This window comes from Moschus berezovskii, chromosome 19 (assembly GCF_049115385.1).
Source record: "Moschus berezovskii isolate FMDL1 chromosome 19, NW_MosBer_1.0, whole genome shotgun sequence".
Lineage (NCBI taxonomy): Eukaryota > Metazoa > Chordata > Mammalia > Artiodactyla > Moschidae > Moschus > Moschus berezovskii.
In genome coordinates this window covers 32,983,386-33,001,565 of record NC_142478.1, presented here as the reverse complement: position 1 = coordinate 33,001,565, position 18,180 = coordinate 32,983,386, and the positions used below count along the sequence as shown (strand labels likewise).

The 18,180-nt window shown below is 41.6% G+C and overlaps 1 protein-coding gene across 3 annotated transcripts in view; it reads left to right on the top strand.

Moving 5' to 3' along the window:
• Nucleotides 1–3,662: 3,662 nt before the first annotated feature.
• The window catches only part of LARP1B (La ribonucleoprotein 1B), a 147,790-nt gene continuing 133,272 nt past the window's right edge, over nucleotides 3,663–18,180 (top strand). For 2 of the 3 annotated variants that reach the window (XM_055404781.2, XM_088828031.1), the window contains exons 1-4: nucleotides 3,663–4,322; nucleotides 14,351–14,409; nucleotides 14,780–14,839; nucleotides 17,454–17,631. In XM_055404781.2, the coding sequence (XP_055260756.2) occupies nucleotides 3,809–4,322; nucleotides 14,351–14,409; nucleotides 14,780–14,839; nucleotides 17,454–17,631 (811 nt within the window). In that variant the 5' untranslated portion in view covers nucleotides 3,663–3,808. Of the gene's footprint in view, nucleotides 4,323–4,379; nucleotides 4,645–14,350; nucleotides 14,410–14,779; nucleotides 14,840–17,453; nucleotides 17,632–18,180 lie in introns of those variants that run through there. The other variant, XM_055404783.2, reaches the window with a different exon arrangement.

The following is an 18,180-nucleotide window of genomic DNA, read 5'->3' as shown; positions in this document are numbered from 1 at the left end:
ATGAGTTTGAACAAACTCTGGGAGTTGGTGAAGGCCAGGGAAGCCTGGTTTACGGCAATCGATCGGGCTGCAAAGAGTTGAACCTGACTGAGTGACTGAACTGAGAACAGATACCATTATAACAGGCTTTTGTAAAAGAGACTGAAGAAGTACCAGGGAAAATTCCAAAAGGCTGATTATAACAGGAAGATTACCTAGTTATAAGGCTTCACCAACAAGAGTAAGTGAAGATGGTGTGTGCTACGTTGCTTCAGTCCTGTCCATGGGATTCTGTCCACTGGATTCTCCAGACAAGAATACTGAAATGGGTTGCTGTTTCCTCCTCCAGGGGATCCTCCTGACCCAGGGATCCAACCTATATCTCTCTCTTACATCTCCTGCATTGGCAAACAGGTTCTTTACTGCGAGCGCCACCTGGGAAGCCCAGTAAAGATGGTGCCTCTCTGGAAACACTTTAAGGTGGAAGAACAATGACTTATTTAATGGGAAACGGGCTTCCCTGATAGCTCAAAGGTGAAGAATTCGCCTGCCATGCAAAAGATGGGGGTTCGATCCTGGGTTCGGGAAGAGTCCCTGGAGAAGGAAATGGTAACCCACTCCAGTATTCTTGCCTAGGAAATCCCATACACAGAAGAACATGGCTGGCTACAGTCCATGGGGTCATGAAAGAGTCAAACACAACTTAGCAACTAAAGAATAATGACTGGAAAAAGGTTTATAAGGTTGCTTCAGTTCAGTTCAGTCGCTCAGTCGTGTCCGACTCTTTGCGACCCCATGAATCACAGCAGGCCAGGCCTCCCTGTCCATCACCAACTCCCAGAGTTCACTCAAACTCACGTCCATCGAGTCGGTGATGCCATCCAGCCATCTCATTCTCTGTCGTCCCCTTCTCCTCACGCCCCCAATCCTTCCCAGCATCAGAGTCTTTTCCAGTGAGTCAACTCTTCGCATGAGGTGGCCAAAGTACTGGAGTTTCAGCTTTAGCATCAGTCCTTCCAATGAACACCCAGGATTGATCTCCTTTAGAATGGACTTGTTGGATCTCCTTGCAGTCCAAGGAACTCTCAAGAGTCTTCTCCAGCACCACAGTTCAAAAGCATCAATTCTTCGGCGATCAGCTTTCTTCACAGTCCAACTCTCACATCCATACATGACCACTGGAAAAACCATAGCTTTGACAAGCCGGACCTTGGTTGGCAAAGTAATGTCTCTGCTTTTTAATATGCTATCTAGGTTGGTCATAACTTTCCTTCCCAGGAGTAAGCGTCTTTTAATTTCCTGGCTGCAATCAGCATCTGCAGTGATTTTGGAGCCCCCCAAAATAAAGTCTGACACTGTTTCCACTGTTTCCCCATCTATTTCCCATGAAGTGATGGGACCAGATGCCATGATCTTCATTTTCTGAATGTTGAGCTTCAAGCCAAACTTCCGTTCCATTCCGTCGCTCAGTCGTGTCTGACTCTATGTGACCCCATGGACAGTAGCCTACCAGGCTTCTCCGTCCATGGGATTCTCCAGGCAAGAATACTGGAGTGGGTGACCGTTTCCTTCTCCAGGAGATCTTCCCGACCCAGGGATCGAACCCGGGTCTCCCGCATTGGAGGAAGACGCTTTAACCGCTGAGCCACCAGGGAAGCCAAACTTAGGATGGGATAATTTGTAAATTAGTGATGTGGAAAACAAAAAAAAGCTTTATTGTTTATAGTTGTTATAATATGTGAATAGTTTATTAGCCTTAGGAAAATAAGGAATTTACACCTAGTATAACTTCTGAGTAAACAAAAAATATACTTATCTCAAGTTTAACGTGATTGAAAGAAGACTCACAGTAGATGAGTCCTGTACACATTTTTCGGTCCTTAAAGGAAGCCAAAAGGGACCCAAAGCCAGGTCCTTACAGATGTCAGGTACAGCTATTTTGCAGGGTTTGGGGGGCCAGCCCACCAGGGAAAACCTTTTCACCTAGCTGAACTCATTTTCAGTGAACTTATAGGGCAACAAAAACATTAACTCATAAAATAAACTCACATGAAACCAATAAAGCAGTATCATTCACTTGAGTGCAAGGTAGAAAGCTCTTATTGTAATTTAAAACTCAAAACATATTTTTACCTTATTAACATAAATCCATTCAATGAAAAGGTATTTAGACTACAGGTTAATTCATAAACAACGGTTCTCTACAAAGCAGAACAAAACAAAACCTTGTATAAAAAACAAATAGTGCTTCCTGGTGGCTCACTGGTAAAGAATCCGCCAGTCAATGCAGGTGACATGTGTTAGATCCCTGGTCAGGGAAGATCCCACAAAAGCCCAGCAACTAAACCCATGGTGCACAACTATTGAGCCTGTGCTCTAGTGTCAGGGAGTCACAACTACTGAAGCCCTGGAGCCCTAAAGACTGTGCTCCTGAAACAAGAGAAGCCATGAAGCGAGAAACCTGACCATTGGAACTAGAAAAGTAGTACCCCCTCGCAGCAAGAAAGACCTAGCACAACCCACATAAACAAAAAGAACCTAATATATAGCACAGGGAACTATATGCCATATCTTGTAACAAGCTATAATGGAAAATAATTTGAAAAAGTATATAACTGAACCCCTGTGCTGTACGCCTGAAACACTTAAAAAAAATTTTTTTAAAGACACAAAAACCGTAAGTTTCTTTTTTCTTTTTTTTAAGCCGTCTTAGTATTATCTGTTTTACTCCTAAGCACTTTAAAAATTTCGGATTGTGGGTGGGAATAAGGGCGGGGAAATGCACTAATTCTGGTCCCGGGGCAAAGGTTTCTTAAAGTTACCTAAAGATTACACTGTGTTTTATTTTGGACGTGTCTCAAGATTACAGGTGACCACAGTGCCTGAAAACGCCGGGGGAAACCTTTTCACCGGGCGAAGCGACGGACGCGGGGAGCAAATTGGCCCGGTGGTGGTGGTGGTGGGGGGACACTAAGGCCCATTCGGGAGCCGCCCGGGGTCGACCGCCCAGATTACCCACTTCGCCCCGAGGGAACTGGTCTTCAGGGCCCGGGGCAAAGCGACCCCAGTCCCCGGCTGTCCAGAGCCACGTGCGTCGGGCGCCCCGCCCCTCCCTCAGAGCGGGCCGAGCGAGGCGCAAGCCCGTCGCGAGTCACAGAGGCCTGGTGCGCGCCCCGCCCCTGTGCCCGTAGCGAGGGCCGCCGAGGCCCGGGAGCCGGGGAATCGCCCTGTTCGCCCTCCTTTCCCCTCGGCTGGCCGCTGGGGCGGGGCCGGCCCTCCAGCAGGGCGGCACCCAGGCGGGCTCGTCAGTCACCCACCGCGGGCGGCGGCCTGGCGCGGTCTGGAGCCGGTGAGTAGCCACGTCACGCTCGTTCGGGAGGCCCCGCCCCCGCCCCGTCCTCTTGGGCCGCCCCCTTTCCCGGCCCCGCCTCCGGCCCCGCGAGCAGTTACCGGCTGTGGTAGCGCGCGCCTCTGCGGCTCTGCTCGAGGTCTTCAAGCCTCGGCGTGCGGCGCTTTTGCCTCAGCCCGCGCCGGCTGAGGGCTCGCGGCTGCGGCTGCGACTCCCGGCGCGTGTTGGCAGGCGCGGGGCTAGCGCCGCTGAGGCAGGCTGGGCCGACGGGCGGTTAGCGCCCCGTTCGACGCGGGGAGGGGCGGCACGCCGAGAGCTGCACGGCCTCCTCAGCCGACGCGGGCGGCCGTGGCGACGGCGGCCGGGTTCTCGGTTTCTCTTCCTCAGGCCGGAGTCAGTCGGGGTCCCGGCGGAGCGACGGGCAGCCGGGCTCCCTTGCCCCGGGCCCCCCCTGGCTGGGGCGGCTGGGGCAGGGGGACCATGTCTGCTCGCGCTCCAGTGCCCGCCGCTCACCCTCGGGAGGCGCCTCCCGCGGCAGCAGCTGACAGGGAGTCGCTGGCGGCCGCGGCCAGCCGGCAGGCCGAGCAGCTACCCCCGCTCGAACGGGAGGGCAAGGAGGCGGCGAGGGAGGAGAGGGCCGCGGCGGCCACCAGCGCGGGGGCGCGGGGTGAGCCGTCGCCGGCGGCGGTGCTGGGACACAGCGTGCCTCAGGCGGCCGTGCCTGTGAAGCCCTTGGCGCTGCACCTGGCGCACAGGGCGCGCGGGCCAGGGGCGCCCTTTGGCGGGGAGCCGCCGCGACCGCTGCCGCGGGACCCGCCGGCTGAGAACGCCCGGGAGGAGGAGGCGGCTACCAGCTCTGAGGAAAAGCTGCAGCCGCCGCCGCCGCCGCCGCCGCCGCCGAAGGAGAATCCCTGGACCAGAAAGCCTCCCCAGCACCTGTCCCCCGCCGGGACGGGGCCGCCGCCGTTGCCCCCACTGGAAACCTTGGAGGCAGGTCTGTGGCTCCTCTGCGATGGGCACCGGGAGGGTGTGTGCAGGGGCGACTCGTGGCGACCAAGGCTCCGCTGGGCTGGGGGAGGGGCAGGGGCAGGGCTCCTTGCCCTGTCAGTCGAAGGTGTTTCGTTCCAAGGTGTCATTCACTCTGCCTATTTACATAAATGGACCTCTGGGAAGGGAGCGACAGGAAGAGGTGGGACCTCGGGCTCTCCTTGGCTAGTGGGGGCACGGCGGGGGCAATGGAGCTGAGCCACTTGGCTGGCACTGCCTCAGTTTTGTCTTGCCCCCACGTGGTAGTGACTTGGGAAAGCTGACTTGAGGTAGGTGTTCTGTTCATCCTACAGAAGTTTCTGTAGACTTTTTGAGAAGAGGTGAAGCAAGTCGGACGGGGGATTTATTTATAAATGGAAGCGCAGTTGTGAATTTTTTGTTATGAAATAATTGATAAGCTGAAAATTGTCAGGGTTTTCAAAACAGTGCTAAGTAGTCATATTAAAAATGAATCACTGTACTGTAGTTAGTAAAAAGTTTTGAGTTCATAATTGTGGTAGAAAATGGTTGAAATAGAGAGTTGACTTGAGAGTGAATTCCTCATTAGGTGAATAGCAGTCATAGTAGTCTTGTGGTTCAACAGTAAAGAATCCTTCTGCCAATGTACGGTATGCCTGTTGGATCCTTGGGTCGGAAAGATCCCCTGTTAACCCACTCCAGTATTCTTGCCTGGGAAATCTCATGGACAGAGGAGCCTGATTGGCTGCAGTCCATGGATCGCAGAGTCGGATACCACTTAGCGACTATATAACAACAAACATTCAGTTTCCTCTCCTTCCTAGAGGAGGTAAGATTGTGACACTGAATTTGATGCTTACCAATGCCGTATGTTCCCTAGAGATTTATTTTGGTTATAACAACTTCAGGTTTTTTTTTTTTTAAGTTAAATAGATATCCAAAATAAAACGAAGACAAACTAGTTTTGCTGTCTAATTAAGTTGTAGTAAGTTAAACTTTTCATATAGAAATTACAGCTGTTTATTTACAAGTGTTTGCTTTTCTTAAAGGTTAACAGTGAAACAGGGAAAATTTAAGCGTGTTTACAGGGTTGTGAGGATCAAATGAGACTAAGGAATGGTCAAATATAAGGTGATTGTTATAGACAATAGAGTGAGATAACTGTTAGTTGGTTTGCACAGTAATAATCATTTTTAAATGCTGCAGCATAGTATAACTTTAAACAAAGTTATTTTACATCTGAGGTTTGATGGTCTTTAAATTATCATTTGATAAATCTTAACACAGAAAAATCTACTCAAAATTTTTGCTCTAAATTTAAACTTGCCACCATTCTGTCCTAGCTGCAAACCTCTATTTGTTTACCACTGTTACTAACTGAAGAGAACAAAAGTCTTAAATCGAAAACTTTAGTGCATTTTAATGTCTGTCTCACCTCCCTGCTTTGAGACTTACACACATTATACATTACAGTCAGTGATCTACCAAAAAAAAAAAAAAAACCCTCTTGATTGTACAATTAATTTGACAGGTTTTAAGACTCAAATTTTAATTGGAGATTACCTTGCTAACGTATTTAACAGTTTAATATAATTAGTCTGCAGGTGCCTTCATTCGGGACCTTAATCTTTGTTGCAGATTAAGCATCTGGTGATGAACCAGGTGTGGTTCATAGGGACTTTAATTTTGCTGATGTTTCTCTGTGGGCAACATTTCTGTTCTTTATACTTGGAGTGCTGTAGTAACTTTATAGTATATCCCCAACACTGACTCTCTACTTCTACACAACTTCTGTTCGTAATTGAAAAACTCTGTCTAGGTAACTTAGATAAGAGTTTGTGGAGTAGAAATGCACAACTTGCGTTCTAGACCAGACTAGCTACTACCTAGCTAGTTGACTTTCGACAAGATTTCTGGGCCTTGTAAATGAATGGAGTGCATGTATTTTCTTTCATTTCTTAATACCAGCGGGCTTCCTGTAACCTAGCTCTGCCAGCTTTCTATTTTCCTAAGTAAAATTGCAACCTCAAGAATAATGATATAGGAGCAGACGCCCTTTATGGTTCAGAGTCCAGAATAGGTGCAAACTTAAGGGAGTGTTAAATTAATACAATAATCTTTTTCATTGGAAGCCTCTGTGATTTATCCTATAAACAAGGAGATTCATGAGAGGGAAAGAGGATATTAATTATGCTATAATATCAGAATTAAACTTACATTTTTCCTAGCCAAACGAGGATTTATTGTCACTCACTTAATGAAGTACCAGAATTCCATCCATAAAATTTTTGTCAGAAAGTTTACTACCAGAGATAGAAACATAGGAAATGTAGGGAAGTATTTCTGGACTTGTAGTCATGAATTTTTTGTTAGAACCTAGAGTTCTAACTGAATTGCAAGTGAGGAATTCTTCAGCCCTGTGACACACTTTCCTCCACTTTGGGGATGGTTCTGGCTTGTGTTTAGGTGTTTCTGGTAATCCAGATAAGACCCTCTTTTCAGCCAAAGCCCCGCCTACAGGAGAGCCTAGAACAGTATCACTACGATCTTAAATTCTGGTCAGGAGACTAGAAAATATTGTTCCCCAATCCATGTTTAAAGTAATTTTACTTATTTTGAGGACCTTCACTAAAGTCACAGTGATTTTGGGACTTGCCTGGTGGCCTAGTGGTTAGGATTTGGCTCTTTCACTTCAGAGGCCCTGGTTCGATCCCTCGTTGGGGAACTATCCTTCATGCTGAGAGGTTGGGTCACAATACAAAAAATTATTTTTTTCTTTTTCATATTTAGTCTTCTTGACCCCATCAACCTTTTCTCCAAGTGTGTTTTCCAGAAACCTCAAATAAGCTTACTATAAATCTAATAATGTTTTACTTAAGTTATATAAATTATACATAAATATGTTTTTATAAACACAGAAATTTGCTGTTCCCTTCAAAAAAAAGAATAGTCATGTTACTAGTTTATTGAATATCCTTTCAGACCTTTCTGTGAAATTATTTCCAAATACAGTGTTTTGTATGTGCATTTAGACTATTCTCAATTTAAAATTTTGCCTGATCCTTTTATTTTTCTTTACAGTGAGTTTTTAAATTAACACTAGTTTCAGGTGTGTGATTCAGATTTGCATATACATATTGTTGACTTCCCTGGTGGCTTAGTGGTAAAGAATCCACCTGCCAATGCAGGGGATGTGGGTTCGATCCCAGGGTCAAGAAAATCCAGATGGTGCTAGTGGTAAAGAACCTGCCTCTAATGCAGGAGACTTCAGAGGCACAGGTTCGATCCCTGGGTGGGGAAGATCCCCTGGAGAAGGAAATGGCAACCCACTGCAGTATTCTTGCCTGGAGAATCTCATGGACAGAGAAGCCTGGTGTGCTACAGTCCATGGGGTCCCACAGAGTTGGACACAACTGAAGCGACTTAGCATGCCTGCAGAGAAGGAAAAGGCAACCCACTCCAGTATTCTTGCCTGGAAAATCCCATGGACAAAGCTGCATGTCAGGCTACTGTCCATGGGGTTGCAAAAGTGTTGGACATGAATTAGCAACTAAACAACAACATTGTAAAATGATCATCATATCTTTAGTTAACTACTATCTACATACTTTTTATAAAACTTTTTTCTTATGATAAAGTTGATGCTTTTTAGTCTAAACTTTAAAAAATTGCAGAGAAGTGGTCTATAAATATAACTGATGTAGTCAGTTTACCCATTTACCCATTAATCAACATTCTGGTTGTTTCAAACATCTTTATGAATTTCTCTTATATACTGTCTGATTTACTCTAGGATAACTACGTGGAATTGTTAGGTCACAGTGTATTGTTGACAGTTTGTTCTCTAAAGTGACTACAGATTGATAGTCTCAATTTTAGAGTCTGAGAAGTAAGTAGGCTTTTTTACATATTTTTTTAAGGCACTCATTTACTGTAATAAAATGGCATTTGATGACATTTCTCCCTTAAATTTAATAAAACCATGTGATTAATGATTGATAACTGTCAATGCCTTTTCTTAATTAAAACTTTGCTAAAGATTATGGTCATGAAAATTAGACCTATCATGTTGCATTTTTTTGTTCTCACTATCCAAGCTTTTCAAATGAATTGTTTTCTTATCAGGAATTGTTTCCTTATAGATTAAGATATTACAATAATACTTAAAGTTGTATTTTGGCTCACCAGTGATTGAAAAATGGATATATGAAGATCACATATTTACATGTATACTTGGAGACATGTATGTATATGTGTGTGTGTATATATATGTTGGATATATATACATATGTATATACACACATATATATGTTTGTGTGTGTATATATATATAGGAGCTTAAATTTCTTAGGCTTTATCTGTCTGAAAATTTTTTTTTAATTCAGTTCAGTCGCTCAGTCGTGTCCGACTCTTCGCGACCCCATGAATCACAGCACGCCAGGCCTCCCTGTCCATCACCAACTTGTGGAGTTCACTCAAACTCATGTCCACAGAGTCGGTGATGCCATCCAGCCATCTCATTCTCTGTCGTCCCCTTCTCCTCCCGCCCCCAGCCTTTCCCAGCATCAGAGTCTTTTCCAGTGAGTCAACTCGTCACATGAGGTGGCCAAAGTATTGCAGCTTCAGCTTTAGCATCAGTCCCTCCAATGAACATCCAGGACTGATCTCCTCTAGAATGGACTGGTTGGATCTCCTTGCAGTCCAAGGGACTGTCAAGAGTCTTCTCCAACACCACAGTTCAAAAGCATCGATTCTTCGGCGATCAGCTTTCTTCACAGTCCAACTCTCACATCCATACATGACCACGGGAAAAACCATAGCCTTGACTAGACGGACCTTTGTTGGCAAAGTAATGTCTCTGCTTTTTATCAAGGTTGGTCATAACTTTCCTTCCAAGGAGCAAGCGTCTTTTAATTTCATGGCTGCAATCAGCATCTGCAGCGATTTTGGAGCCCAAAAAAATAAAGTCTGACACTGTTTCCACTGTTTTTCCATCTATTTCCCATGAAATGATGGGACCAGATGCCATGTTGTTTGTTTTCTGAATGTTGAGCTTCAAGCCAACCTTTTCACTCTCCTCTTTCACTTTCAAGAGGCTTTTGAGTTCCTCTTCACTAAAGTTTCTATATTTCTAAGTTTTTAGGTTGGCTTTCTTTTTTAGTCTTAGATTTTTATCTAATGACATACTGGGAGAACAGTTTCCTCCATTTTGTTTGGAACATGGGAAAATGAAAATATTTTCTTGGTCTTATTTCACCTGTTCTATATGTGTGTATAAAATTATATGTAGAATATGGTGTATTAATACATACAGATTTGTCTTATTTCTTAAATTTTGCATATTTTTTGTAAATGTACCAATAATATAACTGCTATAGTGTTGAATATAGGAGTTATATATTTTTTGGCTATGCCACACAGCTTGTGGGTTTTCTGGAACAGTCACGGCAGTAAAAGCCACGAATCCTAACCATTAGGCTACCAGGGAACTCCCTGCTGCTGCTACTGCTGCTAAGTCACTTCAGTCGTGTCCGACTCTGTGTGACCCCATGGAAAGCCCTAGAGGTTATTTATTTAAATACAGTTAAGCTGAAACTCCAATACTTCGGCAACCTCATGCGAAGAGTTGACTCACTGGACAAGACTCTGATGCTGGGAGGGATTGGGGGCAGGAGGAGAAGGGGACGACAGAGAATGAGATGGCTGGATGGCATCACCGACTCGATGGACATGAGTTTGAGTGAACTCCGGGAGTTGGTGATGGACAGGGAGGCCAGGAATGCTGTGATTCATGGGGTCGCAAAGAGTTGGACACGACTTGAGCGGCTGAACTGAGGGAACTTCCTAGAGGTTGTTTTAATGAAGTCCGGTGGATCTTCCAACCCAGGGATCAAACCCGTGTTTCCTGTGTCTCCTCGTTGGCAGCCAGATTCTTTACCACTGAGCCACCTAGGAAGCCCTTTATCTGTTACAGTGAACATATTTTTTTGGCTGTGCTGCTCGGCAAGCAGGATCTTAGTTTCCAGACCAGTTGAATCCATTTCCCCCTGCAGTGAAAGCATGGAGTCTTAACCACTAGCCCGCCAGAAATCCCTGCAGTGAAAATTTTATACAGACATCTTTGAATTTTGTCTTGATTCTCAGATAATTTCTAAGAAATGGAATTTTTTCATTAAAATGTATATGCATTTTATTAATTTTTAAAAACTTTATTGGATTCCAGTTGATTTACAATCTTGTATTAGTTTCAGGTGTACCTCAAAGTGATTCAGAATGTGTATTCATTTTTCAGATTATTTTTTCATATAGGTTATCACAGAACATTGAGTACAGTTCCCAGTGCTATACAGTAGGTCCTTGTTGGTTATCTTTTAAAAGGGTATATATATTTTAGTAGTAGTACTATTTTTTTTGCCACGTGTCTTGGGGGTTTTATTTAGTTCCCCAGAGATTGAACCCAGGCCCTTGGCAGTGAGAGCAGAGTCCTAACCACTGGATTGGCAGGACATTCCAAAAATAGTATATACATTTTAAATGACAGATTACCCTTGAAAGATTCTACTACTTTATATTCATTCCAACAGCATGAGAAAAGTGTCCATTTATACAGGCTTCCCAACACTTGGCATTTTCTTTTTTGTCAGAATAATAGGTGAAAATTGTTTTCACTTAAATTTCTTAGTGCCATTTTATGTTTGGCCATTGCTATTTTGTTTTTGAATCATGTTTATCTTTTATTCAGATTTGTTTTTTTGGAGCTCATGTCATTCTTTTAACTGAAAAAAGAGCGGGTTGATGAGGTGGTCTAAGAGAGCAGCACAAAGAACTTCCTTATGTTGAATTTGGAAATAGACAAATGTATTCACAGTTGGCATTGCACAACTGTGTGTTCCCTTTCTGCCTCTGTTGGATAGTCTGCCCTGTGTGGTTGATAGCATGAAGGAGCAGACCAGAATGCTTACTTTTTGTGGACAGCTAGCTCCCAAAGGAAAGAGGGGAAAGGTGCTGGCTTTGCAAGTCAGTTCTTTTCCTAAACTTATTAATCAGGAAACATTGTTTCTGTGGAAACAGTTGGGACTTCGGAACAGGAATGTTCCAGGACAGTCTTCCTTTTAAAAAAGTAAATTAACTATAAGTGCCACTTGGTAACCAGTATTAAAAAATCCCTCTTTCCTATCCCAGAGTATCCAACCACAGTGGCCAGCATAATTTGTCAAATATTTTTTTATGAAAATAAATTACCATATTGGTAAACTATAAATATCCAAATTACAGTGTGTACTTAAAGATACTCTTGTCAATAAAATGTCAGAATTATAGAGGCCACAGAGTTAAATGTGATCTATTTTCCCATATGTTACCTGAGGAAGAGTTCAAGTTGAGAGATTAAAATTTAAACAAAAGAACTGGCTGAAGTAAAAATCTTTCTTCCTTTTATTTTAAATGTGTGAAGAAATAAAGATCAAGATTCTTCCTTCCTGGCTGCCCTGCATGGCTTGCAGAATTTTTTGTTCCCAAATCACGGTTTGAACTCAGACCTCTGGCAGTTAGAGAACTGTGTGCTAACCACTGAATCGCCAGGGAGTTACCTCCAACTTCTTGTTTTGAATTGAAGTATAGTTGATTTACCGTATTGGGTTACCTTCCCAACTTCTTTTAGCCAGAGGTTATAATCAGTTGTCTGTGTAGGGTATGGCACCATGTTGATTTTTAAATCAAAAAGATTATTAACTTACGTTCAAATATTTTTGTTTGTAAATAACTTACTTGTCATTTAATACTGAAGTTTAAAAGTTTATGTGGTCAGAATAATTTTTAAATTTCTGACCTTAATTTTGTGATTATTAATGTCTGCTTGATTTGAATAAAACTCTGTGTGGCCTATCCCTAACTACTTCCCATTACATCAAATAGTTTGTGTAGGGCTCTGTTTTGTAACCATCAGGCAATAATTTACTTGACTTAGCAATATTTGGGGATGTGTTTTTACTTGGCTGAGGGAAAAGTCTTTCAAATATTTGATACTGTGTAACTTTCATAAAATACATGTGCTATTTATAGAATATACCTTAGTCAAATTCCAGATAATATTTGGACAAATAGTGTTTTTGTTAGATTTTTTTCCTGCCTCCCTTTTTGTCCTATCTGTCTATTTTTTCTCTGCATCTCATTTTTCTTAATGAAGTATTTATCCCTATGCATATTTACATGTATGTATACATTTCCCTGTAGTAGTTTCTGTAGACTTTTTAGGAAGAGGTGAAGCAAGTTGGAGAAGGGGGATTTATTTATAAATGGAAGTGCAATTGTGAATTTTTTATTATGAAATAATTGATAAGCTGAAAATTGTCAGGGTTTTCAAAACAGTGCTAAGTAGTCATATTAAAAATGAAACTGTACTGTGGTTGCTACTGAAAAATTTTAAGTTCATAATTGTGGTTGAAAATTGTTGGACCTGAGAGTGAATTGCTCATTAGGTTAATAATAGTCTTGTGGTTCAACGGTGAAGAATCCTCCTGCCAATGTTGGTTGGATCCCTGGGTTGGAAAGCTCCCCAATGACAACCCACTCCAGTATTCTTGCCTGGGAAAACCCCGTGAACAGAGGAGCCTGATTGGCTGAAGTCCATGGGTTGCAAACAGTTGAACAGTAGAACTTAGTTGCAAACAGTAGAACTTAGTGACTACACAGTATGCTTCCCTGGTGGCTCAGACGGTAAAGAATCTGCCTGCAGTGCAGGAGACCCAGGTTTGGTCCCTGGGTTGAGAAGATTTCCTGGAGAAGGGAATGGCTACCCTTGCTTGGAGAATTCCATGGACAGAGGAGCCTGGCGAGCTACAGCCTATGGGGTTACAAAGAGTGGGACGTGACGGAGCGACTGACATTTACTTACACGTTTTCTTGTGTCCCTAAAGTATAAGGAAGTGTAGAGACAATAGCCATGTACTCACTATCTGCTTTAGAAATAGAATTTCTATAATATTCACACTCCTTGCGTGCCCATCCCTGGGGATATCGTCATCCTTCGTCCAGCTTCTTTTCATAATATCTTATTTGAATTTTTCTGGTTTTAACTCAAAAATCATTTTATTTTACTCTGAATTGGTCATTGACATAATTTATGGGATTCGTGGTTTACTAAATTATTGTGTTTTCTGTTTATTCAACTTTAATATTTACTTTAGGGCATGTTTAACTAGATAATCATTGTGCTAGATAAAAAGACATTTTAAAGCTTCATTGTGTTCTTATTCAAGATCAGGACAGGTAATGATACTGTGATAGTCTTACACACGCTTCTACAGATGTCTGTTTTATTTTTTATGGCTTGATTCTAGAGACAAGCTATTTTGGTTTTTCCAAAGACAAATTGAAGTCTTCTGACTTATTTTCTGGCTGCTTCTTGATGTATGTGAATATATTTTTATATACAAATGTATGTTATATATATATAATATATGGCTTCCCTGGTAGCTCAGTGGTAAAGAATTCACCTGCCAATGCAGGAGATATGGGTTTGATCCCTGGGTTGGGAAGATCCCCTGGAGAAGGAAATGGTAACCCATTCCATTATTCTTGCCTGGGAAACACATGGACAGAGGAGCCTGGCGGGCTACAGCCCTTGGGGTTGCAAAGAGTCAGATACTACTTAGCGATTAAACAGCAACAACATATATTATATATATAGAAAAATATATCCCATTGGGAATTGATTCACCAACTTTACAAAAATGTGTTATATTTCTAATTTTTCCTGTTAGTGAAAGGACTGGTCTGTCAGTTCAGTAAGCTGTTAATATTTTCTTCTTTATTTGAACACTAAAGACCACTTTCAGTCCATGTTTGAACCATGTTTGAAATGTGGTTGATTTCTTATTAGGAATTTGAGCCTTAGAACTTTGCATTTTGTTGAAAATAATGACTACATTGACTTACTGAAATTGGTTTAATTGTTATTTTGTCAAATATTTTAAGTGATACAGTTGTAAAAAACAGTTCTTTTTTTTTTTTTTTTAGAGCTCAGTTCCCCCAAAATTATAAAAGCAGGAAAACTCAAGACAAAGAAATCCAATAAGGTATACTTGACAATAAATAATTTTTGACTATTCTGAAAGGAACTCCTCAGATTACTGTGTATTTTTCTCTTCTGTCATTGATGCTTGATGTTAATATACTAGAGAATTGTAGCCTTTTCCATATCTCCGTATGCATATGTAATCCTGCATCTATCAGTTTAATCAAAGTTGTTAATCGTGCCAGAAACTATCATAAGACCAAAGCGTTCTTTCTGGGTTCTGTTGTTTGGAGAAGGTTTTGGATTAATTTGGCAAATGCCTACATATAAATGAATGTAAATGATTTTAAAAGTTGCATTTACTTTTAGAAAAATCTTTTTCTATTTAAAAAATTCCTAATTTGCATAACACTTCTTTTATTACTTCTTAGGCTAGTGATTTCAGCGATATGGCAAATTGGCCAACACCAAGTGAATTAGTGAACACTGAAGTGAGTATTCTTTTAAGACCTTTTTTTAAATAAAGTATTCTCATTTCACATGCAAACTTTATTTTACTTCAAATTTAGAGAATCACATTGATAAAATATCCATTTTTCAAATACTTTGATTTCTTTCATCACATTGCCTTCATCTGGTTGTATTCTCAGAACCATATATTTGGAAAGGTTGGAGTACTGTGATGTCAACTTCACATTATGCCTACAAATAGATTATTTTTAATGTAATGTCTAATTGAAGCCCACTTTGTATTTCAAAATTTTTTGTATATACGTTTGAGTAAAATTTTTTCAATGGGTTGAAGTCTAAAGTCTTTATATACACATACATATATATGCATGCTGCTGCTGCTGCTAAGTCGCTTCAGTCGTATCCGACTCTGTGCGACCCCACAGACGGAAGCCCACCAGGCTCCCCTGTCCCTGGGATCCTCCAGGCAAGAACAGTGGAGTGGGTTGCCATTTCCTTCTCCAATATATATGCATATAACATATCAAAAGATGTTCAGTATATGGATTTTTTAAAACAGTGTTAGATTTTTATGTTTGCTTTATTTATTTATGACTGTGCTGGGTCTTTGTGCTGCTCTTGGGCTTTCTCTAGTTGTGGTGAGCAGGGGTAGAGCATAGGCACAGCAGTTGTGGTACACAGGGTTAGTTGACCCCAGGTCTGATGCCCTCTGCATTGGCAGGTGATTCTTAACCACTGGACCACCAGGGAAGTCTCAGTAAATGGATTTCTAATTTAACTATGAAAGAAGTTCTAAAAAGATATTTTGAAGTAGTCTGTCAAAAGGCTTTTTAGGGACTTTCCTAGCTGTCCAGGAGTTAAGACCATGCTTCCACTGGAGGGGACATGGGTTCAACCCCTGGTTGGGGAACTAAGATCCCACATGTTAGAGTCACAGCCAAATAAAAAAATAATAATAAATAAAAAGGATTTTCTTTTTAAGGAAGTAGTGTATATAGTCCGGAGAAGGCAACGGCAAGCCACTCCAGTACTCTTGCCTAGAAAATCCCATGGATGGAGGAGTCTGGTAGGCTGCAGTCCGTGGGGTCGCTAAGAGTCAGACACGACTGAGCAACTTCACTTTCACTTTTCACTTTGACACATTGGAGAAGGAAATGGCAACCCACTCCAGTGTTCTTGCCTGGAGAATCCTAGGGACGGGGGAGCCTGGTGGGCTTCCGTCTATGGGGTCACACAGAGTTGGACACGACTGAAGTGACTTAGCAGCAGTGTATATAGTCATCTGGTTCCATGATTTCATTTGACACTGTACATTTTGTTATTTGTATTTTGTGCAGTAATGTCAGAGTATAGTTTAATATATATGAAACAACTTAATTGATGTATAAACAACATTATAAACTGTATATGGAGGGTACAGTCTGATATACTTTGACTTGTGGAACTTTCTCCACAAACAGGATAATTAACTTGATTTGTAATTCTTCCCTGTCATGTCCCTCCCCACACCATTATCCCAACCACTGATAAGCTGTACTTAGTTAATTTGCCTTTTCTCCAGTTTTAAAAAAAATTTTTTTTGGAGTATAGTTGATATACAATACATTTACTACAGTTTTATATAAGTGGAGTTTTACAGCATGTACTTTTTTTTTGCCCCTGGCTTTCATTTAACTTAATTATTTTGAGATTTATTTATGTTATTTATATGAGTAGTTTGTTCTTATTTACTGGGTAGTAGTACTCTTGCCTAGAAAATCCCATGGATGGAGGAGCCTGGTGGGCTGCAGTCCGTGGGGTCGCTAAGGGTCGGACACGACTGAGCGACTTCACTTTCACTTTTCACTTTCGAGAAGGAAATGGCAACCCACTCCAGTGTTCTTGCCTGGAGAATCCCAGGGACGGGGGAGCCTGGTGGGCTTCCGTCCAGGGGGTCGCACAGAGTCGGACACGACTAAAGTGACTTAGCAGCAGCAGTCAATTGATGGATATAATACTGTTCATTCACCTACTGGTGAACATTTGTGTTGATTCCAGTATTTTGACTTTTAGGAATAAAGGTACTATATAAACGTTTGTGTACAAAATTTTCATGGATATATGCTTTTATTTTTCTTGGGAGTAGAATAGGTGGATTTTATGGTAGCTATTTAAAATTTTAAACTACCAAACTTTTTATTCCACCAGCAGTGTATGAGAATTCTAATTGCTCTATATTCTCACTAATACTTGATGTGGTCAGTATTAATTTTAATCAGTCTAGTAGGTGTGTGACGGTATCACATTGTAGTTATACTTTGCCCTTTTCTATTGATGTCAGGCACATTTTCATGTACATTTGCCATCAGTATATCTTTTTGATGAAATGTCTGTTTAGCCCTTGCCCACTTGTTTTCTTTCTGCATTTTAGAGTTCATTATATATTTTGGATACAAGTCCTTTTATCAGATACTTAGTAAATTTTTTCTCCTTGTCTTTCACTTGACTTTTCTCTTAACAGTGTCTTTTGTAGTTTTCTATTTTTGATAAAATTTATCATTTGTTTTACGATATGTAGGTAAGGTATTACCTCAAATTTGGGGATATGTTAGAGAAAATGTTCATGAATATTTAACTCTGTAAAACCTTTTGCAGTGTCAGAGTGTCATCAGTCAAGGAAATAAGAAGCCGCAAAATAGAAAAGAAAGAGAAGACAAGGTTGAAAAGAGAAGTGTTAACAATGAAAGCAAAGAAAACCGGGAAACAAAATTAGATGGTCCTGGTGAAAATGTCAGTGAGGATGAGGCTCAGTTAAGTAATCAACGAAAAAGAGGTGAGTTTGTTTATACCTTCATTTTGATTTTAAGTATTTAAAGAGAGCTGTAGTAATGAAGAATCGTATATAATCAGTTGATTCCTGGTAGTCAACCAGTGAGTAGTTTGGATTTCTTCACAACTGAGTGACTGAGCGCGTGCACACACACACACAGAGCACAAGTTCATCTTTTGCTGTTGTTAGTCACTAAGTTGTGTCTGACTCTTTTGTGACCCCATGGAATGTAGCCTGCCAGGCTCCTCTGTCCATGAGATTTCCCAGGCAAGAATACTAGAGTAGGTTGCCATTTCCTTCCCAACCCAGGGATCAAACCTGCATCTCTTGTGTCTCCTACACTGGCAGGTGGATTCTTTATTACCAGGAAAGCCTAAAACAAGGGCTTATTTATCCCCAAAGAATCTCACTGATGCTCATTAGAATTTAGAGTATAGACTTCAGAGAACTTTTAGATTCTTTTGTATTCCCTTTTCCTTATCTGTCCATAGTTTGCCATATTTGTAGGAAATTAATACACTAATATTCTCTTAATTAATTTGGTAGTTTTTC